Here is a 27088-nt window from a genome sequence, read left to right as displayed (position 1 = left end):
GACAGCAGTAACATCTGTTCTGCATTATTCCCTTTACAAGTAAAATCTTTACTTATTGATGCATTTTTTAATCTGTATTTATGTTCTCTGTGATTCAGGAAATAAGCTGAGGTAAAGCCTGTCTATAGTAAATGTTTTAGACTTCGTTTAAGTTTTACTCACCATAGTTTTCTTTCTAGTTGCATCAAAGGGAGGAAGCAGCGCTGCAGTAGAGACGACTGTACTGTTTGTGTGTAATGTTCAGCACTCAGAGAAGAAGTGTTTTATAAATCATTGTGATCTGTTCTATTTATCTGTATTGTTATAATAGTAATGCTAATAGCTTTAAAGGTGGAAGGCATCAGTCTGGCTGTAGTAACTGTTAGTTGTCAGACTATTTTCATGCATATGCTTGCTTGTAAACATTACTGTAGTAATGTAGTTTACCTGTACTGAGGGTACAGTACCCATTTAGGTCTGTGTTTGCACAGAGATCTTGGCAGCTAGCATTAAGTTGTAATTTAGTTCATTGTGTAATCTTTTCATGTGATGTGTTGTTGAAAATGTTCCTGTGAAAAACTGCATTACAACACTGGACTTCTGTCTGTTCTGCTTTATTCCTCTTTACAGGGTGTAACACTCTCACAACGTTAAAATCTCCTTTAACATCAAGTCAGATTATTTAAAGAGAGAAACTTCTGATTTCTAACAAAAACATGTCCAACAACCACCAACTCAGTCTTTGGTTAGGTTTAGGACCAATATTATTTGGTGAGGACTCAGAACAGGTGGTAGTTTGACAAACTAAAACACATTTGTCCATCATGTTACACAACGCTGGTTTGGAAGTTTCCAGGCTGATGCATCAACAGCACATTTCACATGAAGCTAACATTAAACCTGCAGGAAAAGATGAGCCGTGGTCTATTGATTCCTTAAGCCCCGTTTCCACCAACGGCGGCGGGTCAGGACCCGTTTTATGGTGTTTCCACATGCAACAACTGGGAAGGGAACCCTAATATCTGACCCATCCAACTTTGTTGGGACCCTTTTGTTGGGGTACCAATCTAACCAACCCAACCCGAAAGGGTGAAGTCTGACACTTCCTGTGTGACCTGGCATAAAAACAAAGCAGGAAAGACTCCATGTTTAGAGCAACTGATTTTATTTTTATTTATTAAATCTCTCTTTCGAATAACGTTACAAAGCACCGCCAAGAAGAAAGAACACAACTGTTGGATGATCACCATCCTCCTCCTTTGTTTCTGAATCTGTTTTTGTTCTTCTTTAAGAAAGGCACCGTGATAGTGTCATGCTTTTACATAGCTGAGGCATCTATCGCTATCTGGCTGATACTCCCCCTCTCAGGTAAGGTTACGGTTGGCTGTGAGAACGCAAAGAGATTATGGTCACATCCTAACTGTCCCTTCTGGACCCACATCTGTTTGGTGGAAATGAGGCTTTAGAACAAACATGTCTGACAGGAAGTAACAATCAGAACTCCTGCAGACTTCTCTCCTCATGTCCTGGTTCTGGACCACAGTTCTGGTTATTCCAGCCATGTGGAACGTCGCCTACAGCGTCACCTGCTCACACACACACACTGCTTCATTCACTCCAAACCAGCTGATGGAGACAAAGCTGATCAACATTTCAGAAGGAGAGACGAAAGTTTGTTTGGGAAACATTTTTCTGTCTACAATCAGCTCCAGAGGTTCTGAATTCATCTCCACAGAGATCAGGACATTTTAACAAGCTTCTTTAGTTTCTGGAGTTACTGGTTCTCATGGTTCTGCCCAAGAATAAAACCCAGAACCCCCAAACCAAGACAGAAAGGAAACGGTTTAATCCATAAATATTACAGACATGATATAGAAATATTGTAATTGTGTGATTGTGAATGTGTTTGATCAGGTCCAGCAGATCCAACAGTTCTTCTCAAAGTGGTGGTCCTGCCTCTGACTCTGCTGCTGCTCATCACCGTCCTGTGTTTCTACTGCCGGGTACTGAACACATCTGTAGCTGAGAATGAAGCAGTAAGCTTGGAAACTGAAGAGATGAGTGATGTGCTGTCATGTTTCTCCAGGCCAGCAGGGGGCAGAAGTGGAGCGGACAGGAGAACATCGGTGTGGCTGCAGCTGAAGGAGGGCCGACTGGAGCTCAGGAAGCAGAGGAGAACCTCTAAGCAGCTCATCTCATGTCCTGATGAGTTTTACAGCCGACACTCAACCAACCGTCAGCTCAGCCGAGGATTTCATTTCTGCTGGACTTTTTCTCTGGACTTTTTCTCCTATTTAGCTGTCCCGTCCAGCCCATTGTTTCCCAGTGAAGACATAAAATACGCCTACAGTCAACCGACATGAAAAACGGATTCCTTAGATCAAGAAACACGTTACACACAAGCTAACTTTCAGCTCATCAGCATCTGAGCTACACAGGTTCTCCATGAGCTACATTCTGTTAGCCTTAGCTGTGTTGGTAAAATACCCAGAATATTTCACTCTGCAGGGCTGAGAGTAATGGAAGGATGGAAACTTCCATCCTTCCGTAAATGAAACCTTAGCTTAGCGCTGCTGCAAAGTTGATGCAGGTTTTAGCTGCTGATAGCAACATTCTTAGCTTTTGTAAGAATTTATATTTGAACCTCAGATAGTCAGTAGAATAAATACATTTTATCAGACTAAGATTTTTGTCCTTTAATGGCTTCAGTAGAGGTTCCTTTGGAGATCTGAGTGTAAAAATTAAACATGCTTGTATCCTGTTGTAGAAAAATTACCAAGAGTCTGGAATGAGGAAAAGTATTTAAAAGTTTATTATAGGAGAAGTATAAAATACAGGCATTACTTGCAAGTTGAGAGCTGTTGTCCTCCAAAAGTCGGCAGAGAACTCTAACTTGCTGTATCAAATCAAAAGTTTTATTCAACCTGATAAAAGGAGAAGGGAGACTAGAACTCTCCTACCGTCTCACAGACACAAACAGGTCGGTATTTCTAAACAACTGTCTCTATTTAGCAGGTGCACCCACCAGTCTGACCTGACACTAGCCTGCACAATAGCCCAACAGAAAAACAATAACTTTAATGTTCTGTAAAAGGAAAATACACATTATGAAAATGTAATTGAAGGTAATAAATGTATTATATGAATAAAAACAATGATTACACGTGTGATTATTATATGAGTGAATATGACTGATTACCATATGCATTAAAATTACTTCTACAATCCTCAAAGACCAGAAAATGGATCATATCACTCCAGTTCTCACATCTCTATATTCTATGAGACAAATAACTGATTTTAAATTGTTTCTGCTGGTGTACAAGGCTCTGAATGGTTCAGAATATAGATCTGATCTGCTGACACCATATGAGCCACCAAGACCTCTGAGATCATCTGGCTCAAGTTTTCTTTCCATCCAGATAGTTGAAACTAAACATTTAGGTTGCATTTAAACCAGGATAGTCCGCTAGACTCGTACGATTGGGGACTCTGTTCAGTTTTGTTCAGAGTTTTTTTTTTTTTTTACGAATCGGACCTTTTAAATAAGACGTTCCACTCCTCACCAGAGACAAAGCCAAGAATTACTGGAGAAGACGAGACCACCAACGAAGAAGAAAACTGGTTGCTCTTTTAGTTAATGCAGGACAACTTCTGTTTCTATCAGTGAAACATGGATCTGCATCAGATCCCAGCGTCTCGGGTTGATCATATTTCTATCAGAACTTTTACAGAGTTCTTCTACATCTGACCGTGAGACATTCCTCTCGTCGAGAGATGCCCATCGTCCCAAAGACGCTGTGTTTTGGTTCTGTTTACCCACAATGCCGTGCACTGCTCCAACAATGCATTTTGTTTTGTAGTCCAGTTCCTGTATTTGGTTTACTTGGGGCGGACTGAGATTCGCAGTTGTTGGCGGACTGAGTGCGGCTCTTTGATCTGAATCAGAGTTTGTTTCCATATTGACAATTCCCCAAACAAAGCCCAGGTCAGCCAGGAGGAATCCAGAGCATCCCATTCTCCAGGGACGACACATAGAGCCTTAAGCTCAGGGGTCAGACTCAAAACCAGATGAAACTGATACAAAGAGATTCTCAAGTTCAATAGCCAACTGATCTATGTGAAAAGCATTACGACCAGTACCATAAGAGTGATTATACCACCTAGAAACTTAGACCATGGAGCCGACCTCTCCCTCTTATGGAGGCCAGCGTGAGGCCTGCAGGAATAGAGCAATAGTTAAATTAGCGGCCACACGTGCATAAGGAATAAGGCTGGCTAAGTAAGAAATACCACACCAGTTACCTGAAAGGAAGAGATAGGCAAGAACAGTGACCACAAACCCTCACAACACCTGTGGGACAGCCAGAACCCCGAGAAGGTGTGTGTGAAACAGCACATTCATACCATGAAGACCCAAAGAAGTAAAATGCACATCATACAAGCATAGCAGCAGGACTACATCATACATGTGCCATGGGGGGGGACTCAGGTCGCAGCAGGGGGGACTCAGGTGTAGCAAATGGGATCAGGGAGCAGACAGAACAGCTGAAATTTGTGAATTTCAGAGCAGTTTACTCAGCCAGCTGATACCACACGTGTGTTTTGCTCATCATGATGATCAATCAGGTGACGTTTCACCCGCTCCTGTGGCTGTCAGCCTCCATGTGAACAAGAAAAGAAATTAAGCAGATGAGTATTGTAGGATATATGTGGCTCAAATTGATAATTGAAATCACTGAGAAGTGAATAAAATAAGAGACTCAGGTACGATATGGAATATAATAATACAGGCCTAGTGCTCAGAAAAGTAAGGTACAGCTCAGGGAGAGAGGAGGCAGAGACTGAACGGGTTGCTTTTTCATGGTACCATGTATTGAACAGAATCCAGACCAGTGAGTAAAAGTCAGTTTTAAGACAGGTTTTATAGATTGAGTGTACAGGTTCATCTGTCTGGTCAGCTTTGGTTTGAAGTGAATGGGTCACTTAATTGGTTTGGAAGCTATTGGATTTTTTTTTTCTCTTAAGAAATTATTAAAATCTGAATTAAAATTTGAAGCAATTCAAAAGATTTGGAACCCTGTATGAAAACAAAAAAATATGTGTTATTTCCCTCTGTTTACTTCAGAACAGTATGAAAAAATTGTTTTATGTCCTTTATGAGAATTTCCGTTTCAGTTAGTATGAGGTCAATTGGTTTCATTTATAAAAATAATCTCAAATTGACTTTTTGTGACACGTTATGAGACCTCAACTGCGCTGTGCTCACCCGACACGAGGGAGAGCTGCGTGACGTGTGTGTGGTTCACCTGCTGCTCGTGCACGGTGACATGCAGAGACAGAATGTACCCCTGAGATGTTTCCTCTATTTGGAGTTAACGCTCTTGCTACGCGTTTGAGTTGAAATATATATATTTTCTCCCGTCTGAATTATCTATATTAATGTATGATAAATATTTATTGTCGAAAATTAATCATAGCATTTATACTGGGACAGCTCATTTATACTGGGGCATGTACCCCAGTAAATATCTGGCGATGCCTCAGGTGGATCCCATCCCTCAACAGTTGGTTTATTTGTGCTGCTAGGCGCTCATGGAGTAAAGTTAGTGTCTTTACCCAGAAGGCATGGATCATGTCTGAGCCAGGTGCTAACCAGTTCTTCATACCTGAGAGTCTTTGCTGAATATCTGCTACTGTGATGGTAACTGGGCCTTGTTCAGGAAGGGAGCTGTGTAAGTTTTTTTCTTTTTTTTATAACCTGTCCTGTCCAGCATCATAGCAAGTCGAATGATAGTCTGGTTGCTGTGTGGTGCCGAACAAATTTACTCGCCCAAGGGGAGATTTATGGATATAAGGTTCCTCTTGATAATCTGAATCATTTATTTACTGTTATTTATTTACTTTGAATTATGGAACCTACTTAATCTGGGACTTGACTGGAGGGGACAGAAAAAGAAGGAGGACAGCAAGAGGAAGAAAGAAGAAAGAGGAGACAAAAACACAACAAATAGAAGGCAACGACCCTTCAAGCCGTCACCAGACAACCAGCTGTTACACTCGAACAGAAACACACCAGAAAATTTCCTGCGGCTTTCACAGAAAAAAGAAGAGCTGACAGTAATCAACTTCCTAAATAATAACCAAAAGAAATGCAAATTACGAGGAATAAGGAGTGATCAGTGATGAGGAGTGGTGAGTGAAATCATGCAAATGCGACAACGGAGGCCAGAGACGGACCAGGGTGGCACAGAGACCCGGGTCCTCTGCAGCAATCTTGGAGCACGAACCCAAGCCTCACACGAAGATCCCACACTGTTTATCTCGACTAGTCCAGATCACACTGAGGAATTTATACAGTTCAAGAATACAACTAAATGAAACCAGGAATATTAAATGCAGATATTATTTTTTTAATATTACAGTATGAGGAAGAAAATTTTGTGTTTTATAGTTTCATTTAATAATTTTCATTATAGAGGAGAAAATATTTTTAAAGGAAAATATCTGCTGGAAGTTTTTATTTTAGAAGATTTTAATTGGTTAACTTTGTGTTCCACATATGTTGTGGGAGCCATAAATATTAAGAATGTTAAATGTTGTATTTTCTGTTTATTGGGTTGTTTTGTATTAGTTTATTACAGTGATTATGGTTTGGGTTGGTCACTTGGTTATGGGCGGTGGTTCTCTAGTTTAATTAAGACACCTGTGATGTGTGTGTGTGTGTTTTGGTCTGGTAGAGAGAGGGTGTGTGGGTCGCCGTATTCTTTGTTGACCGCCACCTTAGTTAATCGCTGTGATTTATTTCTTTGCCTTTGGATTAAGTTAGTACACGTTGTATTAAGTTAAATTTATTCTTTTGCAATAAAGTTATAAAACGTATAATTTTGGATCTCAGCGGATTTTTTTAATGTGGAAAGGCCCAACTTCAGCCTCTCGGTGACTTTTTTGGTGGGTTTTGAAGTCATCACATTTTGTCAACAAAGAACACGATATTACGGACCTCAGGAAAAGGAGTCAATGAATGGATCTCGAGGATAAGGATTAATATCAAATGGATTGGATTCCTGACCAAGTGTTGGATGCAAGACAGATGTATGCGCGGCTGCTTAGCAAACAATTCACGGAGTCACACACACAAATGAATAACGCAACCAAGTGAATGGAAAGGATGTGGATTGTGTATTGGAGCCTTATGATCATCTGTACCTTCTGACTGTTTGTTTACCGTTGTGAGTTGGATTACCCAGTGCGCCGATACCGTATGGCTTTTCAAGTGTGGAACATTCTTGAGAGCTATGAACTGTGTGTGTGTGTGTGTCTCGAAGTTACCGCTGCTGTGGACATGTGACGTTTTATTTGGATGAATTGTGAGCTGTGGACATTGCGAAAAATGTGCTGAAATGTAAATTAAATGAAAGCTGAAAAATGAGTCAAACAAATGCTGGTGTCCAAAGTTCTGAAATAAATAACGGGAAAAAAGAAATTAAGCTTACAGCCAAGGCCCTGGCAAATAAAACCGAGAGACTGCAGCAAGGACGCAAAATGGTTGTTAATAAAATCAAAACCCTTTTTCCAGAAATGAAAAGTCTGATGAAAACAAGAGACAGTGTATCTGATGTGCGACACCAGATGGAAAGTTTGATTAATCTTTGGGAAACTGCAACTCTGTCACATAACACACTGATTCCTTTACTTCCTGAAGACGAACAAAATAGGCAAAATGAGTGGTTTGTAAGCATTATGGAATACAGTAGAAGCTCTTAAACAGTGGCTAAGTGGACCAGAGGACTTATTCCAGAATGATAGCCTTGATCCTGCTGCTATAAATGAACAAGCTACTCTTCCTTCATCTTCAGAGACAGTTGAACCTCTAGTGGAAATGCAGGCTCTGTCTTCCATCAATAAGGATGAGATACAAGATGATGTGAAACCAAGTGACAGTGTCTCAAATATTGGAAGCCGAGTAACCGGAGCACAAACTTCTGCCACTGGGAGAAAGTCTGCTGTTTCATTTACCGCTTCTGCTCGTCTTAAAGATGAGGCTGATTTGGCAGCTTTAATAACAAGGCAACGATTATTAAAGGAAAAACATCAACTGCAAGAAGCGGAGGAACATTTGAGGAAAAGAAAGGAACAGTTTCAACTTGAAGAAGAAATAGCTGCTCATACAGCAAAACTAACTGTATTGCGATCACTCAACTCCATAAGTGGGAGAAATTCCACTACAGGGATCTCTGATGGTATGAACTCTTATTTTGAAAGGCGAAATCCAAAACATACATTCTGTCTCCAAATGCAGCTACATTTCTTCCACAATAACAACACAAAAGAAACAAGGAAAAAGTCATGGAGATCCAGCAATAAGGTCTAAAGAAACGCTTTATAAATGTGTGTGTTCTGAATCTGTGTCTTTAAAGCACCACATGCCTTCACTAAGTTCACCTCAACACAATGTTCAACAGAGAACTCAAGCACAACGTGGAGATACCTTGAATTTCAATTCTGGGCAAAACTATGATGATGGAAGCATGTTTGGTATCATGACAAAACAACACGAAATAACTACACTTCTGTTAACCACTTGGGTTGGTCACTTGGTTATGGGCGGTGGTTCTCCAGTTTAATTAAGACACCTGTGATGTGTGTGTGTGTGTGTGTGTTTTGGTCTGGTAGAGAGAGGGTGTGTGGGTCGCGTATTCTTTGTTGACCGCCACCTTAGTTAATCGCTGTGATTTATTTCTTTGCCTTTGGATTAAGTTAGTACATGTTGTATTAAGTTAAATTTATTCTTTTGCAATAAAGTTATAAAACGTATAATTTTGGATCTCAGCGGATTTTTTAATGTGCTATTTTTTATTATTATTTTTTTTTTATATATATATATATATATTTTAATACAAAGAGGAAAGACCCAACTTCAGCCTCTCGGTGACTTTTTTGGTGGGTTTTGAAGTCATCACATGTCTATTTAAATTACAGGCTGTAATTCAAATGATTAGTAACACCAAGGTAAATACTTTTGCAAGCTGCTATTTAACCATTAGAAGGGCAATATAGGACAAAGCTGCAGGTATCTGTAACATGTGTTGTCAGTAACACACACATTCTCTGTCCCTCTCCACAGATAAAGTCCTGGGTAACAGACAGCGATCTTGTTGTGATCAGTTATTTTTGCAATCTGTCAATCAACAAATCTCCAAAGCACCTGCTGTCCAGTCTGTGTTCTCAGATTGCTTGTAGATATGGCTATCAGTCTTCCATGAAGCAGAATCCCAACTTCATCATTAGCAGTGACCCAGACAGTCCCAGTTGCATTAGCAGCCACAGTGAGCTTATATCCAACTGCAGCCCAACATCTATTCATCTATTGTCATCATGAAGGCAGCACCAAAGAGCAAGTCTCTTACTGTAGCAATGAGCTCAGTACCATACCATACCAAGATCTTAGAAGATCTAACTCTGACACTAGTCTGTCTGAACTTGAAGAGCATCTTGCATCACTCCTCACCCTCCTCCCTTCCTCCAAACAGCCTCTCATTCTAATCCTTGTTGGCTTGGATCAACTTGAAAACAACTGCAATGAGCAGATATTAAGGAGCCTTCTCTCCTCTCTGCCTCCAGGTGTCAACTCATCCTCACCGAGCACGTCTCCTGCAAGCCATCAAACTACATTATCCACAAGGCAGTGGACAGAAAACAGGATATGTCTGTGCACAGCTGGGATCAGTGGAAAGGAAACAGTGTGTGAAGATGTTGGCGTCAATGCTGAGAGGTTCAGGGAGGAAGGTGACATCGGGACAACAGGCACTGGTGAACCAGACATTGACTTCCTGTTGTCTGCCTCTGTATGCTCGACTCCTGCATGCACACACCTCACTGTGGCACTCTGGTACGACCATACTAAAATTACATCTTAAAGGACGATTTTAGAATCACCTAGAAGCAGACAGACAACGCAGACCTCCACTAAGCCCTTTTTCTAAGTTTTTGTGGGATTTTTTTTTTAGTTAAAAGCTCTAATGGCAAAATTATCTCTCTCACCCCATAGTAAAGAATTCTTTAAAAATTCCTGGATCCAGGCGGTGATCCAAATCAAACCCAAAATCTAATCACTTGTTCTTTAATTGATTTATGAGGTTTCTTGAAAATGTCCTGGAAATTGCTCCATAACTTTCTGAGCTATGTTGCTAACAGACAGATGAACCAGCACCGCAGAATAAATTACTTCAGCTTTGGTGGAGGTAACAATGTTCATTGTTGTGATTAAAACCAATCCAATGGTAGTTTGGCTGTTTTTATCTTCCAATGTCACAGCATTGAGTAAACCCATTCTTTTCCTGTGTGGCTGCACAGAATTTGCTTGAATTTGTTTACATTGTCATACAAGATATGAAGATTTCAAAATTGTTGGATTTCTCTTGTTATGATGTTACAAAGCCTAATTAATGATCTATTTTAAGCAGCTAAATCTTGGGGGGAGGTGACGCGCGCGCGCTTCCCTGCTCGTTAAACGTCGCTGGTCATGCTGCCTCTAACAGTGCGTTTGGTAGACATGTTCTCTACAGGTTGCCGTTAGTAGGAAATGTGTGTAGGTCAACGATTCAATGATTTTAACATAGCAAACTATGCTAAATAGTCCTTATAATTAACGAAAGTAAAGAACCGTACAAGAATCTAATGGAGTCAAGAATCTGGACTCTTAACATGTTAGCTAGTGTTAGGTGAGCGACTGCCTTGTAAAGTACTATATTTAAATACTGACTTGGGTTACAGAACTGAATGTTAGATGCAGCTTTTCTTCTCACTCATATTCCTTTTTTCAGATACCTAACTCTTGGTGTATTTTTCTGGTTCTCCTATTCTCCTGTGTTCTCACCTCCATGTGGCAACATAGATTTCGTATAAGTATAAGCTGAAAGATGTACACATCAAAATGTAAAAAGTTTACATGTAGTTCATAGTAATTTACAGTTCATGTAATTTTAAAATGGTTTCCAGTATCAAGCTGGAATGTTTAGAGTAAGAATGTTAAAAATATAAATGATTTGATTTACATTACCAAAAAGTCAATAGGCCTACAAAGTCTGATCTTGTTCATGGTTGGATGTGTGGGTTTTTCAGGTATTGTTGTACATTATACACTTTGAAAAAGAGCTGGCTTTTTAGGTGCCTTTTTTTGTAACATCGTGAAAGCTGTTAAACTCTAGCTACAAACTCAAGCTGACATGCTGCTCATTTTACAAATAACCTAATTGATTCACTGTTCTTTGTCTTCATTCGCAGGTGCTGTGTGACAGTTCGTTATCTACCAGGTACGAGTTATAAAAACATTGTAGGCTGAGACATTTCCACCATAGCCAGACAGGCCGTTATCCATGTGTATATCTAGACCGGCCTTGCTCATTCACAAGCTGGAAGAAACTTTTGAGTCACACATATCGAACACACAGCAAGTTAGAAACAGCAGGTTCTCAGAGTTCCAAAACAGATAGCCAGCACTTTTTGATGTCGGTGAGGTAAGTGTGAATCTGACGTGTAGGAACTTGGTTTATCAATGAACTTTATGAGCTGTTAAAATCTGTATCCTGTCTATGTTGTCTTTTACAGATCAACTTAGAGTTTATGTGACTGACAACTGTACCTCTGACCTCCAAATTCCTTGGAGAACCGGACCGTCACACCAACAACCTGATCAAGGTTTTTAATGCCAAAGGTGGAGCTGCCGGACAAAAGATCACTGCCATAATGGCACAGATGGATAATATAGGTGTTTTTTTTTTTGTTTTGTTTTTTTTTGTCGTCTAATCTGATAAGCATATTATGGTTTGTGGGAATAGGAAAGCTCATACATAAAATATTTCTAATGTTTTTTCTGGCCCTTTCAAAAATATTTAATAAATAGGCTTAGACCTGTCAGAGCTTTACCTGAGTGGGGTAAAACAAGGTGATGGGGTGGTCAAGTAGGGAAATGTCAGTGGCTTTGTTAGCTTCAGCACCTTTGTGTTAGCATGTCTCTGACACTGACAAGCATGGAATCATGTTTTTTTTCTTCTTTTTAGAATGAAGACATTAACGTGAGGCGTGATTGTGTGCTGAGCTGTCTGAGCATCTATCAATGAAAACCTGGACACACTGGTTAAAGAATATGTGGTAAGTATGTCAGTCTACCGACTTTTGTGCCAGATGTAATTAATTTTCATCCAGATGTACCTGATAAAATGTGGCGTTCATGAGAATGGGACGGATATGAGGACACATTGACCTTGACCACCTTTAATTCATCATTGAGTCCATAGGTTGTTTGGTTAGAATGAGAAATGCCCACATGGTAGTGGTAGTGCTGTCACTTTGTAGGAAGTAAATCCACTTGGTCCAGAGGACTTTGAGGAGAAAGAGGGCCGGGTCCTGGCACCTAAAACCCACTATGCCAAAGACGACAATCCTTGCCTAAACAACAAGGTGAGGACACACAATTTATAGCTCTTTTAAACCAGCAGTTTTAACTTCATTGACATAGTTTTTTTTAGTAAGAAATGCCTTTCAGATAATTATAGGTCTTCCTCCATTAGCATACCTTGTAGTATATTTAGGATTGCTGTCCATGGAAAGAAAAAATGGGATAATTATTGTTTATCTGTCAAAAGGCAGCTGAGGATCTGAGGCAGTCAGTAAAGCCAAAGCCGGATGTTAAGAGGTACGTCATAATTCAGCGTATTTGGAAGCATGAATTGTTTTTGCTTTTGGGGCTGAATCTATTGAATAGAAGGGTGGCATTTCCAGCAGGTGAGGGGTAAAGGCAGAGAGAGGTTTAGGATAGGGAAAGGTTGGTCCTTTCTCTTCCCTATCATCCTTCCTCCAGCCCTTCTCTTACTCCTACTATCCTCTCTTAGGCCGATGAGAGACAGCTCACCACTTCTTTCTTTTTTTAAAGGCACTAACAAGTTTAATCATTTCCACTTTTCAATGCTGCCCAGCACCTCCCCTGTTTATTACATCACATGGTCAAGTTTTGTCACTAGGAAGCAAAAAACTGGGCAAAATACATTGTGACTTAGAGCAGGCTTGATGCACACACTCCAAAACTTCCTGACTGGAAGACTGCATCTTTATTTACTGTACCATACTAATATTTTAAGTGATTTATTAGGTGCCCAGGCTCAACTCAAACATATGAGAAAAAAATATTACTTTAAAGGATAATTGTCATATTTTTAATTGTTGTGACCTTGGCAGGAAAGTGTACAATGTTCACGAGTAGTGCTGAACACCTAATTAATCACATAAACTTATTGTATATACAGGAAATAAAGATCATCCTGTCAGGAATTTGTGGAACTTGTGCATCAACTCTATTATCCTAGTGTGGAGGATAAGAAGGAGAGAGAGAGAGAGAGAGATAATGGCATGAGTGAGAAAGTTTGGAGAGGGTTGGATAGAGGAGTAAACCTTATCCCTACAAGAGCTTAGGAGAGAGGAGGTGAGTAGACATGGTGGTGGGTAGAAGAGAGAGAGGGGGTTGGAGAGGTTTGCCTCCTTTTCTTCAGTATTTTCCCTGCATCAATGTACAGTACTGGCTACGTATTTACATCACTAATCTCTCTGAACAAAATCAGTTGGGGGTTCATGGTTCTGTATTTTTATATATCTGTGTATTTTTAGTTTTGTTAACTGCATTTTTATGGCAGGTCACAGGCTTCATTGGAAAAAGGGCAGTCTCTGCAGTCTCTCCGAAAATCCCTCCGTCTTAAAGAAGCACAGAATCATCCTCAGTGGAGGATCAACACAAACATGTGAGAACAAGACTACTACTTTAAAGAATAGTTATAAGATTTTAAATAGTTGTTTTGATAGAAAAGTGTACATTTTTTAGAGTGGGCTGTGTATAATCATGTTAACAAGAATACAAAATGCATCCTTTTGACTTTGACTGGTTTTTTTTTTCCAGGCTTTTAGAAGGTGATCAAAGGTCTTAAGGTCATTGGTACCTTGAACTTGCATCCATCTCATTCTCATGAACACATATATGCAGTGCTTTAAAGAAAGAGCTTCAAATTAACTCTGTTGTCCTAAGGATGAGCTACTTATACTTTGAAGGTCAAGGTTAGGGTCACACAGCTGATCTTTCTGTTCTCTTTTTATTCCAGGACATTGGTTCCAGAGAGGCTGAGGCAGATATTGTAGAGAAGACCATGGGCATCTACACAGTCAGAGCAGATGGGTGTGTTCACGATCTGTCTTTAAACTCGATGGAGGGAACAGACCTGATATCCAACATCCAGTTTCCTGTGTTACTTTCTGATGCTGTTTTGGCAACCAAGAGAGTGAGAACTTTGAAACAATAAAACATGTCTTTGTGCTTCACAAAAAAAAGAAAAAAAGGTTTTTACTTTTGGTGTCTAATGACTGAACATGGGAGTTAGTGTAATTTAATTTCCAAGTGCCGTTTATTAAGTTATTGCACTGGTAGTTTTGCAGTTTGCTCTGTTGAGCTGAATTATTTGACATTTTAGGCAGATTTATGGTTTGTGTTTTTACCTCATGTCATGCTTTATATGCAAATATATTTTCTTACAATTGAAAGTTCAAGTTTTTTTTTTATTTACAGTTTAGCCACTTCCATGTGGTACAAGGAAGGATTATAATATAAGTCATTATCCCAGCTCTGGATGGAGAAAAAAGGTTGGGTGGGGGGGGTGAGATGGAAAGATGCTTTTATACATGTTAATTAAGATTGTTAGTACTGAGTGGAAGAGAATTACATAAATGTGATAGATTTTAATTAATTTGGTTAATTACATAAGCATAAGTGACATGATTAAAATAAATAAATGCTATTTATCTAGAATAGGTAACCTGGTTATTATGTAATTCAAACAATATACTTTATGTATTTGAAATATATTCATTATTTTAAAGTAAGTATACTTTATTAATAAAAAATACATAAACCTAAGGATTATGCATTTCAAATAAATAGGCGTTATTACACAAATGAATATTTATTATGTAAGGTTTATTTGATAGGTTTGTCTTAAAATTATTTGAATTTGTCATTTAATTTTATTGCATAAATCCTACAAGTTGGGGTAAAATATTTCTGTGTGGGCAGGAGGATGGCATGGTGTCCATATTTGACATCAAAACCAGCAGTTTGCTTGGCACCTTTTCAAACTCAAGCCACTGTGCAGTTATGCTGATTATCCTCTGTGAAGACAAGCAGGAAATGTAACTGTATGGAGTGTTTCTAACAAACTACAACCACACAAACTTGTGAAAGAAAACCTTAATCAAGGTAAAACACAAAATGTCCTCAACACAGATTATTCTGATGAAATCAGCACTCTTTTGGTGTGCCAAGCCCATCAGGTGACACTGTGGGATTCATCTAAATGGGAACTGTGGGACCAGTTTTTGGCTCCACGAAGGAGGGCCTTCAAGCAAGCACTGCTCGCCCAGGAGGGTCACCTTTTCCTAGCTGTATTGGACACCTCCACCCTTGTCTTGGTGTGGAGGATCGGCACTGGAGAGTGTGTCCTTTCCTTAGAAACAATGAAGGAGCCCCAAATACTTCTCAAAACAGTCTCAGATATGGTTTGTGTTACTAATGATGGCTGCCTGACAGTGTGGGACTCTGAGATGATCCATGCTGCAGGAACAGCTCCAAAAATGGGGCGAGAAGTGAAAGAAGTGCTAATTGATCAAACAGGAAAGTGCTTCTACACTACAAACCAGTCAGAGGAAGTCTGGAGGTGGAGTTCAGATGGAGGACTTCCAAATGTTTATTTCTTGCATGATGGTCCTGTTGAGAAGCTGCAACTGTCTCCAAATGGCGTCCACCTTGTGTCACTGTCAGCAGGTGAAATTTATGTCTGGCTGACAGAAACAGGTGAGAATGTTGTGCGGATCAGCGGCAGCAGAGCTACAGATGTTCTCATCACTCCTAATAGTAACTTTGGAGTGAGTATTTCTAAGCAAGGGCTCTCCCATGTTTGGAAGATTATCAGTGGAGGTATAGTGTGCAGCATACACCTGTACCTATCTGATGCCCAGGTGTCACTGGAGAGCACATTCCTCATTGGTCTCCATGGTGGAGACCTGCTGGCTGCAAGCCTGTGGTCAGGTTCAATCAGCAAGCGTTTCTCTTGCGTGGAGAACTTGGAGCATGTCATTGCTTTCCACACACTTTCAGAGCACCCAGACTTTGTGCTGGTCATGACTGCTTCAGGGGCAATGTACACCTGGAATGTAGCAGAGGAGACGGTGTGTTGGCACTTTCAGCTGCCACATATGTTTCACTGTCAGCCACAAGACTTCCAAATGACCTCTTGTGGGAGCTATGCCTTATTGTCCACTGACAACGACTCCATCAACCTCTTAGATCTATCTCCGGTCAGACTGTGCTCATTCAAAGCTGATGGCCCCATCATTAAAGCCTGCTTGGACAAAACTGGACGTTATGTTGCTCAAATATCCCGTCCCACCAACCAGGACATCCTTATGTGCTTGTTCTCTGCACGCAGGTCCTATGCTCACAGTGACATGGATTTCAGACAGTGAAAGAATAGGAAGTGTGCATCTGTTTAAAAATCCTTCAACTCTGGTTGTGAGTGAGCAGCAGTGTGTATTTGTGGGATTTGAGGATGGGTCTGTAGGTGTGTACTCTGTTATAGATGTAATGATCAATGAGGACGAGTCAGCCAGGGCCAAAGAAAACTTAAAAGGTCAGAAACGGTGTACCTTTGATAAAACACCATTCATCTGGTTCCCTCAAGCCAAACCTACTATTACATGGCGTTAAGGTTGTACAATACATGTAAATTACAAACATGTATCTAAATGACAAAATGTAGATTTACCAGCTGTTTTCTGACCAGAGAATATTTTCAACTTTCTGTCTAAAACTGCACCATTTTACTGTTTTCATTTCAGCAGGTCTTCTTTCATGATGATTATCTCCACCCTTTGAACTAGTTTGTTTTGTATTATGTGTATTACTGACTTTGTGACATTTATTTGAAATAAAACAATTTGTATATTCATATTAAACAGATAATACCACATGCCTTTTCATGTTTTGTGTCATAAGATTTGCTGACATTTCCCCAGAAAGTTCCCTGTCTGCAATTTAAGTAATTACTTTCTATTGACTTAAAATACATAACATGACTTTGTGTTCCCTCCTTGCTCAGAGGAAATCTAAGTTCTCTTAAACAAGCTATATTAGACTAATTATAACAACTGCTCACTGAAGATGGCTTTTACTACAGTAGTCTGACTTTATATCCTCAGTCACTCACTAGAGCTGACACAGTCAAAGAATGTAGTGTGTGTCTCACACACGGCAATGGGGTAGTCCCCTTGTTGTAGCTAGAAATTGTGCACGTTTATGCTTAAATGACACTGAACACAATGCTGTGTGAATGCTATCTGCCAGTTCGCTGTAAGGCGCTGCTACAAATAACAGCTCAGTCATCTGTTGTGTCGTATGGATATGGGGGTCCACACACCACCAAAGACCTTTAATATGTCCATATTACTAATTTAAGATGTTACTCCAAGCACAACTCCTTATCATAACATTTACTTAGACTATGAATGAATTTAGTCAGACTATTTCATGAACCATATTTATCGCACATTTTCCCAAAATGGAGTGTCTTGGCTTTATTACAGGGAACCTTTGTTGTTTGAACATCAACACAAAAACCTCAGCATAGCAGAAAGATGTATAGCACTGTCGTAGTGGTATACATCTTTCTGCTATGCTGAGGTACTTGGATAGTAACTGACAGGGCCAGCCCGAGCCTCCGGGGCCCTAAGCAAAACTTGAGTCTTGGGGCCCTCTATTACTGTCTGTACTAATTAATAATTAATTATTATTCACATCTACCATAAACTTATTTAATTTACTAATCTGTCATTATGTTTTTACTTATAAAACTAGATGTGAGAACTTTTTGTTAGATTGTAATCGACAGTCATAGAGGTTATGGAAGAAGACAGATTTCCAAATTTAAAATCTTAGTTAATATTCTGCAACTCTCCCTGCTGGCCTCGCAGAAAGCAATACATAAAACACCTACACAGTTATAGGAGGTTGTTCGCAGCATCCTTTTATCAGCCAGGTATTTTTTCACCCTTCTATTGTTTTTAACCTGAAATGGGAATAAATTGTGTTACATAAATACCGCAGAAGAGCTTATATTCAAAGACATGAGGCAACTCTGACATGGGTCAGGAATGAACACATCTTTCTTTATTTCATAGCACGCAAGTGTCTCCATCATACAGGCTCTCTGTAACACAAACCGGAACTATGGTTCCACTTGCACAACAAATTCAGCTACAAATGTGGCCTAAGAATGACTTACATTTTATATTCAAAGTGATGATGTACCAACTGGGGTACTGAATACCACAGACCCACTAAAAGTAATTAAATAGACCAATATAAAATGTATTTACTGTAAAACCGAGAACAGCTTTATTACTTCTGGTTTTAAGTAAACTGTAACAGAAATGTGCAAAAAAATAAAAAAATCTATAAAAACTAGAACTGCAATTAAAATCACTAAAATAAACATTACTTCATTCATATGTTATCTAAATAAAATAAACATCTATCAATTATAATAAAATATTTTTAAAAAGCTATAAATACTTATGTAAATAAAGAGATGTACATCTGCTTGAACTTTCGCCACTGAACATTTGTCTTTAGGTATTGTGGTGGTGGAAGCTTCAGCCATATTGTTGTGGAGAACATTAAATTCTCCTTTATAGGCAGTGGCCCTCTGAATACCCGATCAGTTCTTTCTGAAGTCTGAGAAGAAAGTCACTCAGCTGGGTAAACTAGTGGAGCGCCTGATCCATGGTGAAAACGGAAGTTGCAGAGGACACAGATGTGGCATCAACCTCAGTGACCACCGAAGATGGACCTTTAGGATATTAAAATAACATTTTTGGACTGAATTATTAATCTCAGAATATTCTGTAATGCAGTGTGTCATCACAAAGTCAGTTTGTTGTTCACCCACCAGGTAAATCAGCAGGCATACTGCAGGATGATAGACTGCTCTGCAGAGGATGAAGATAAACCTAAGATGGGGGAAAAAAAACAACAACAAAAGCCATCCATGTTAGATGTCATATTTGAATAATATAAGACTCGTACTCCAGTGTGTTTTTACTTGTAATTATAAAAAAAAACAGAAAGAAATCTGCCAGTGGAACAAGTCAAAGTTGTTTGAGAACTTTTTAAGTGGTATGACTGTTTCTAATAACAAGTCCCCTGTCATATGATTGCATCTTATAATTAATCTTTCAGGGATAATTTGCTAGACAAATGTGTACGGTGACAGTTTCTTTGTACTGGTGGACTGTCCCTGGACTGATTACAGTGCTCCTGGGGATATTTCATATAACGTATGAGCATATTAATGTAAAAAGACTGTTAATTTTATTCACATAATTATTATCTTGTGCAAAAAACAATATATCTGAGTCTAATTCGTTAGCACAATTCTCTGCGTTCATGACGTCTCTATGCAAACTCGTCTTCTACTAAACAAACGCGATGTCTTCAATTAGCTAAACGTTTGTTAAAGTTGTTATTGAGGGAAAAATCTTTATGAAGAAAGTGACCTAAAGTAAAGAAAAATCGCCTTGATAAAAGTTAAGGCCTCAGTAGTCCACAAACACAAGAACATTAACCTTTAATAGTAGGCTAATTAACCCACCAGCTAAAATGAATCCTCCAGTTCTTAGAAGCTAGCTAATTAGCTTTTATAGGCTATACTCCACCAGTTGGATCAAAATGTCAAATATTTAGGGACTTTTCCGACTAGAGGAAACTTACTTATATCTCGCCGTTTTTTTCTCTCTTACTTCATTTCTCCCCCCCTTTTTTCCTGACCCCGAAGAAGTCCTTTTTGCGACTGCTCTTCCACCTCCTCTTTAGCTGCGCACATGCTTGGTTGCACACATTAGCTTGAGCGCATGGAGCATAGAGAAGAGGGACGGTAGTTACTGTAGCAGCAGTTGTCTGTTTACACAATCGATTTTACATAAAATTTTAGAATGTTTTGTCACATGCATGTTTGCATGTAAAAATTATATTAATGAAAAAAGAAAAGAAATTTAAAAAAGTTAAAAAAATAAAAAATAAAAAAAAAACCTAAATGCTCTCGGGGGCCCTCTAGTGGTCACAGGACCTGAAGCACGCCCTTTGTTCGCGTGTACACGTGAGTGGGCGGGGACAGAATTCAGCTGTTTAAGTTCTATGTTTTGTAATAAAACAAATATAATTCTAAAATGCCAACCTCACAAAACACACAACTTCTCTGAAGGACCGTGGACCTGACTAAATGGAGACGTTTTCCCTACTTTTGGTAGTGTTTCTTAATGTTCAGTAGGCATTTTTACTTAATAATGTCAAGCAGTGTGTTTGTGTAGATATAAACTTTGTTAGCAAATGAGAAATAGCCATCATTTGTTTAATAAAGTTACCTGACATGTTTTGAGATTATAGACAGATAATATTTATGATAAGTGTACTTTTAATATGTCAGTTTTTGATGGAGGTTTTCCTTATTGACAAGAGGGTGTTGTCAAAACTGTAAAGCTTCCTTTTTTTTTTACTTCAGATTAGATTTTGATATTGTGTTAGTTGAATTTTTGGACACCAGAAGACCCTTGGACGAAAGTCTCATATGTCACAGTATCAGAGAATATAAACCGTGGATCATAACAATACCCCACAACTGAAGGGCCAGATACCAGACTGCCATACAAGTTTGAAGAAAAAACAGGCCAAAGCCGGACGGATGGAGGGAGCCTGAAGGAGGTACCAAGCCAAACCCAAGAGGCTGCAACATACTAGGAGATGTGCACCACAGGAGACGGAGGAACATCCGCAACTGGATTCCCTCAGAGATGTAGACACAAACTGGATGAGGAAAATCCTATCCCTGGACCCCTTTGGTGACATGGACTCCAAACGGATGAGTAGCGTTTTTTATTTATTATATTTCAAATGTGTAGTGTGTTGACCTAATTATTTGACACCAAAACGCCTTGGAAGAAAGTCTGTTTTGTTTATATCTTTACAAGCATTCTTCCAATAAAGAAATTTTTGGTGGAGGTTTTTCTTGCTAACAAAAGGGTGGTGTCAAAACTGTTAAGTTTACTTTGTATTTCTTATAATTCACAAATATTTATTGTGTCTAATTATTTCACACCTATGAGACACCTGGGAAGAAAATGTGTTTTGTACCTTTACAAGCATTCCTCCAAAAAAATATTTTGGTGTCGAATCTGTTAAGTTTCCTTTTTCATTTATTTTATTTCAAATATTAATATTGTGTTAATCTAACTTTTTGACAACAAAACACCTTGGAAGAAAGTCTGTTTTGTACACATCTTTACAAGCATTCCTCTAATAAAACTATTTTTTGTTGGAGTTTTTACTTGTTGACAAGAGTGTGGTCTCAAAACTGGTATGTCTTCTTGTCTTTCATTGTTTACATGTATCCACATAGTGTTCATGTGTTGAATTTGATTTCACTTATGATAATGTCATGCTACTTCATGTTGTTTGGTACGCTGTAGGATAAGTTCCCTATTCATTTCACATTTTTAGCTTACATTTGTGTTTTTAACATAACTAATTAAGTCAATTTTTTATTTTAAACTGTTTTCATCAAATGCATTTATAATTTCTATTCATGTGTTTGCAATATAAGATTGTAAAAGAGGGCTGCACGGTGGTGTGGTAGTTAGTACTCTCGCCTCATAGCAAGAAGGCTCCTTTTTGGGACCTGTCTATGTGGAGTTTGTATGTTCTCCCCGTGCATGCGTGGGTTCTCTCCGGGTACTCCGGCTTCCTCCCACAATCCAATAATATGCAAGCTAGGTTGAAATTTGCGCCAAATGTATTTCTCGTTTCTCATCATGTTTCAGTTAAATTGCTCGTATTAATACGTTTCCAATTAGATCTTTTTTTGACACTAGAACACCTTGGAAGAAGGTCTCTCTTGTATACATCTTCCCAAGAGTTCCTCCAAAATTCCAGGTTTTGATGGAGGTTTTCATAGTTGACAAGAGGGTGGTGTCAAATCTGTTAAGTTTCCTTTTTCATTTCTTTTATTTCAAATATTAATATTGTGTTAATCTAACTTTTTGACAACACCTTGGAAGAAAGTCTGTTTTGTACACATCTTTACAAGCATTCCTCTAATAAAACTATTTTTTGTTGGAGTTTTTTCTTGTTGACAAGAGTGTGGTCTCAAAACTGGTATGTCTTCTTGTCTTTCATTTTTTACATGTATCCACATAGTGTTCATGTGTTGAAATTAATTTCAGTTACCTTATGTATTGATACGTTTCAAATTAGATCTTTTTTTGACACTAGAACACCTTGGAAGAAGGTCTCTCTTGTATACATCTTCCCAAGAGTTCCTCCAAAATTCCAGTTTTTGATGGAGGTTTTCTTTGTTGACAAGAGGGTGGTGTCAAAACTGTTAAGTTTCCTTTTTCATTTATTTTATTTCAAATATTAATATTGTGTTAATCTAACTTTTTGACAACACCTTGGAAGAAAGTCTGTTTTGTACACATCTTTACAATATTCCTCTAATAAAACTTATTTTTTGTTGGAGTTTTTTCTTGTTGACAAGAGTGTGGTCTCAAAACTGGTATGTCTTCTTGTCTTTCATTGTTTACATGTATCCACATAGTGTTCATGTGTTGAATTTGATTTCACTTATGATAATGTCATGCTACTTCATGTTGTTTGGTACGCTGTAGGATAAGTTCCCTATTCATTTCACATTCATAGCTTACATTTGTGTTTTTAACATAACTAATTAAGTCATTTTTTATTTTAAACTGTTTTCATCAAATGCATTTATAATTTCTATTCATGTGTTTGCAATATAAGATTGTAAAAGAGGGCTGCACGGTGGTGTGGTAGTTAGTACTCTCGCCTCATAGCAAGAAGGCTCCTTTTTGGGACCTGTCTATGTGGAGTTTGTATGTTCTCCCCGTGCATGCGTGGGTTCTCTCCGGGTACTCCGGCTTCCTCCCACAATCCAATAATATGCGAGCTAGGTTGAAATTTGCGCCAAATGTATTTCTCGTTTCTCATCATGTTTCAATTAAATTGCTCGTATTAATACGTTTCCAATTAGATCTTTTTTTGACACTAGAACACCTTGGAAGAAGGTCTCTCTTGTATACATCTTCCCAAGAGTTCCTCCAAAATTCCAGTTTTTGATGGAGGTTTTCATAGTTGACAAGAGGGTGGTGTCAAAATCTGTTAAGTTTCCTTTTTCATTTCTTTTATTTCAAATATTAATATTGTGTTAATCTAACTTTTTGACAACACCTTGGAAGAAAGTCTGTTTTGTACACATCTTTACAAGCATTCCTCTAATAAAACTATTTTTTGTTGGAGTTTTTTCTTGTTGACAAGAGTGTGGTCTCAAAACTGATATGTCTTCTTGTCTTTCAATTTTATATTCATGTATCCACATAGTGTTCATGTGTTGAAATTAATTTCAGTTACCTTATGTATTGATACGTTTGCAAATTAGATCTTTTTTTTTTGACACTAGAACACCTTGGAAGAAGGTCTCTCTTGTATACATCTTCCCAAGAGTTCCTCCAACATTCCAGTTTTTGATGGAGGTTTTCTTTGTTGACAAGAGGGTGGTGTCAAAACTGTTAAGTTTCCTTTTTCATTTCTTTTATTTCAAATATTAATATTGTGTTAATCTAACTTTTTGACACCAAACACCTTGGAAGAAAGTCTGTTTTGTACACATCTTTACAAGCATTCCTCTAATAAAATTATTTTTTGTTGGAGTTTTTTCTTGTTGACAAGAGTGTGGTCTCAAAACTGGTATGTCTTCTTGTCTTTCATTGTTTACATGTATCCACATAGTGTTCATGTGTTGAATTTGATTTCACTTATGATAATGTCATGCTACTTCATGTTGTTTGGTACGCTGTAGGATAAGTTCCCTATTCATTTCACATTCATAGCTTACATTTGTGTTTTTAACATAACTAATTAAGTCATTTTTTATTTTAAACTGTTTTCATCAAATGCATTTATAATTTCTATTCATGTGTTTGCAATATAAGATTGTAAAAGAGGGCTGCACGGTGGTGTGGTAGTTAGTACTCTCGCCTCATAGCAAGAAGGCTCCTTTTTGGGACCTGTCTATGTGGAGTTTGTATGTTCTCCCCGTGCATGCGTGGGTTCTCTCCGGGTACTCCGGCTTCCTCCCACAATCCAATAATATGCGAGCTAGGTTGAAATTTGCGCCAAATGTATTTCTCGTTTCTCATCATGTTTCAATTAAATTGCTCGTATTAATACGTTTCCAATTAGATCTTTTTTGACACTAGAACACCTTGGAAGAAGGTCTCTCTTGTATACATCTTCCCAAGATTTCCTCCAAATTCCCAGTTGTGGATGGAGGTTTTCTTAGTTGACAAGAGGGTGGTGTCAAAACTGTTAAGTTTCCTTTTTCATTTCTTTTCTTTCAAATATTAATATTGTGTTAATCTAACTTTTTGACACCAAACACCTTGGAAGAAAGTCTGTTTTGTACACATCTTTACAAGCATTCCTCTAATAAAACTATTTTTTTGTTGGAGTTTTTTCTTGTTGACAAGAGTGTGGTCTCAAAACTGGTATGTCTTCTTGTCTTTTATTTTTGTAGTCATGTGTACACATAGTGTTCATGCATTGAATTTAATTTCACTTATGATAATGTCATGCTACTTCATGTTGTTTGGTACGCTGTAGGATAAGTTCCCTATTCATTTGACATTTTAGCTTTCATTTCTGTTTTTAACATAACTAATTAAGTCATTTTTTATTTTAAACTGTTTTCATCAAATGCATTTATAATTTCTATTCATGTGTTTGCAATATAAGATTGTAAAAGAGGGCTGCACGGTGGTGTGGTAGTTAGTACACTCGCCTCATAGCAAGAAGGCTCCTTTTTGGGACCTGTCTATGTGGAGTTTGTATGTTCTCCCCGTGCATGCGTGGGTTCTCTCCGGGTACTCCGGCTTCCTCCCACAATCCAATAATATGCAAGCTAGGTTGAAATTTGCAGCCAAGTGTATTTTCTCGTTTCTCATCATGTTTCAATTAAATTGCTCGTATTAATACGTTTCAAATTAGATCTTTTTTTGACACTAGAACACCTTGGAAGAAGGTCTCTCTTGTATACATCTTCCCAAGAGTTCCTCCAAAATTCCAGTTTTTGATGGAGGTTTTCTTTGTTGACAAGAGGGTGGTGTCAAATCTGTTAATTTTCCTTTTTCATTTCTTTTATTTCAAATATTAATATTGTGTTAATCTAACTTTTTGACAAAACACCTTGGAAGAAAGTCTGTTTTGTACACATCTTTACAAGCATTCCTCTAATAAAACTATTTTTTGTTGGAGTTTTTTCTTGTTGACAAGAGTGTGGTCTCAAAACTGGTACAGTATGTCTTCTTGTCTTTCATTGTTTACATGTATCCACATAGTGTTCATGTGTTGAAATTTATTTCAGTTACCTTATGTATTGATACGTTTCAAATTAGATCTTTTTTTGACACTAGAACACCTTGGAAGAAGGTCTCTCTTGTACACATCTTCCCAAGAGTTCCTCCAAAATTCCCAGTTTTGGATGGAGGTTTTCATTAGTTGACAAGAGGGTGGTGTCAAAACTGTTAAGTTTCCTTTTTCATTTCTTTTATTTCAAATATTAATATTGTGTTAATCTAACTTTTTGACACCAAAACACCTTGGAAGAAAGTCTGTTTTGTACACATCTTTACAAGCATTCCTCTAATAAAACTATTTTTTTGTTGGAGTTTTTTCTTGTTGACAAGAGTGTGGTCTCAAAACTGATATGTCTTCTTGTCTTTCAATTTTATATGTCATGTATCCACATAGTGTTCATGCGTTGAATTTAATTTCAGTTACCTTATGTATTGATACGTTTGAAATTAGATCTTTTTTTGACACCAGAACACCTTGGAAGAAGGTCTCTCTTGTATACATCTTCCCAAGATTTCCTCCAAATTCCCAGTTGTGGATGGAGGTTTTCTTTGTTGACAAGAGGGTGGTGTCAAAACTGTTAAGTTTCCTTTTTCATTTCTTTTCTTTCAAATATTAATATTGTTTCAATCTAACTTTTTGACACCAAAACACCTTGGAAGAAAGTCTGTTTTGTACACATCTTTACAAGCATTCCTCTAATAAAACTATTTTTTGTTGGAGTTTTTTCTTGTTGACAAGAGTGTGGTCTTAAAACTGGTATGTCTTCTTGTCTTTAATTTTTGTACGTCATGTGTCCACATAGTGTTCATGCATTGAATTTAATTTCACTTATGATAATGTCATGCTACTTCATGTTGTTTGGTACGCTGTAGGATAAGTTCCCTATTCATTTGACATTTTTAGCTTTCATTTCTGTTTTTAACATAACTAATTAAGTCATTTTTTATTTTAAAATGTTTTCCTCAAATGCATTTATAATTTATATTCATGTGTTTGCAATATAAGATTGTAAAAGAGGGCTGCACGGTGGTGTGGTAGTTAGTACTCTCACCTCATAGTAAGAAGGCTCCATTTTGGGACCTGTCTATGTGGAGTTTGGATGTTCTCCCCGTGCATGCGTGGGTTCTCTCCGGGTACTCCGGCTTCCTCCCACAATCCAAAAACATGCAAGTTAGGTTGAAATTTGCAGCAAGTGTATTTTTCGTTTCTCATCATGTTTCCATTATATCGCTCGTATTGATACGTTTGAAATTAGATCTTTTTTTGACACTAGAACACCTTGGAAGAAGGTCTCTCTTGTATACATCTTCCCAAGATTTCCTCCAAATTCCCAGTTGTGGATGGAGGTTTTCTTTGTTGACAAGAGGGTGGTGTCAAAAACTGTTAAGTTTCCTTTTTCATTTCTTTTCTTTCAAATATTAATATTGTGTTAATCTAACTTTTTGACACAAAAACACCTTGGAAGAAAGTCTGTTTTGTACACATCTTTACAAGCATTCCTCTAATAAAACTATTTTTTGTTGGAGTTTTTTCTTG

General features: G+C 38.1%; 1 protein-coding gene, 2 long non-coding RNA genes and 1 pseudogene across 4 annotated transcripts; 3 read left to right on the top strand and 1 right to left on the bottom strand.

The window, feature by feature from the left end:
* Positions 1-7861: 7861 nt before the first annotated feature.
* On the top strand, positions 7862-10346 carry LOC121630401 (annotated as a pseudogene).
* Positions 10347-12104: 1758 nt separating this feature from the next.
* LOC121630400 lies at positions 12105-14526 on the top strand. Of its 2 annotated transcripts, XR_006008524.1 has the most exons (5): positions 12105-12132; positions 12337-12441; positions 12627-12676; positions 13668-13772; positions 14127-14526. It is a non-coding gene; the product is annotated as an uncharacterized LOC121630400 (long non-coding RNA). The 2 variants fall into 2 exon arrangements; XR_006008523.1 differs by lacking the exon at positions 12105-12132 and having other exon boundaries at positions 12246-12441.
* An 866-nt stretch (positions 14527-15392) lies between these two features.
* On the top strand, positions 15393-16539 carry LOC121630399 (NACHT and WD repeat domain-containing protein 2-like). The gene has a single exon (XM_041970683.1). The coding sequence runs from the start codon at positions 15532-15534 to the stop codon at positions 16537-16539; it is 1008 nt and encodes a 335-aa protein (XP_041826617.1). The 5' UTR covers positions 15393-15531.
* Positions 16540-18598: 2059 nt separating this feature from the next.
* LOC121630198 lies at positions 18599-20102 on the bottom strand. The gene is made up of 3 exons (XR_006008487.1): positions 19841-20102; positions 19020-19080; positions 18599-18920 (listed from the first exon to the last, which is right to left on the bottom strand). It is a non-coding gene; the product is annotated as an uncharacterized LOC121630198 (long non-coding RNA).
* Between the last annotated feature and the right edge of the window lie 6986 nt (positions 20103-27088).

The sequence above is a fragment of the Melanotaenia boesemani genome, chromosome 19, assembly GCF_017639745.1.
Source record: "Melanotaenia boesemani isolate fMelBoe1 chromosome 19, fMelBoe1.pri, whole genome shotgun sequence".
Lineage (NCBI taxonomy): Eukaryota > Metazoa > Chordata > Actinopteri > Atheriniformes > Melanotaeniidae > Melanotaenia > Melanotaenia boesemani.
This window is presented reverse-complemented; position numbering and strand designations above follow the sequence as displayed.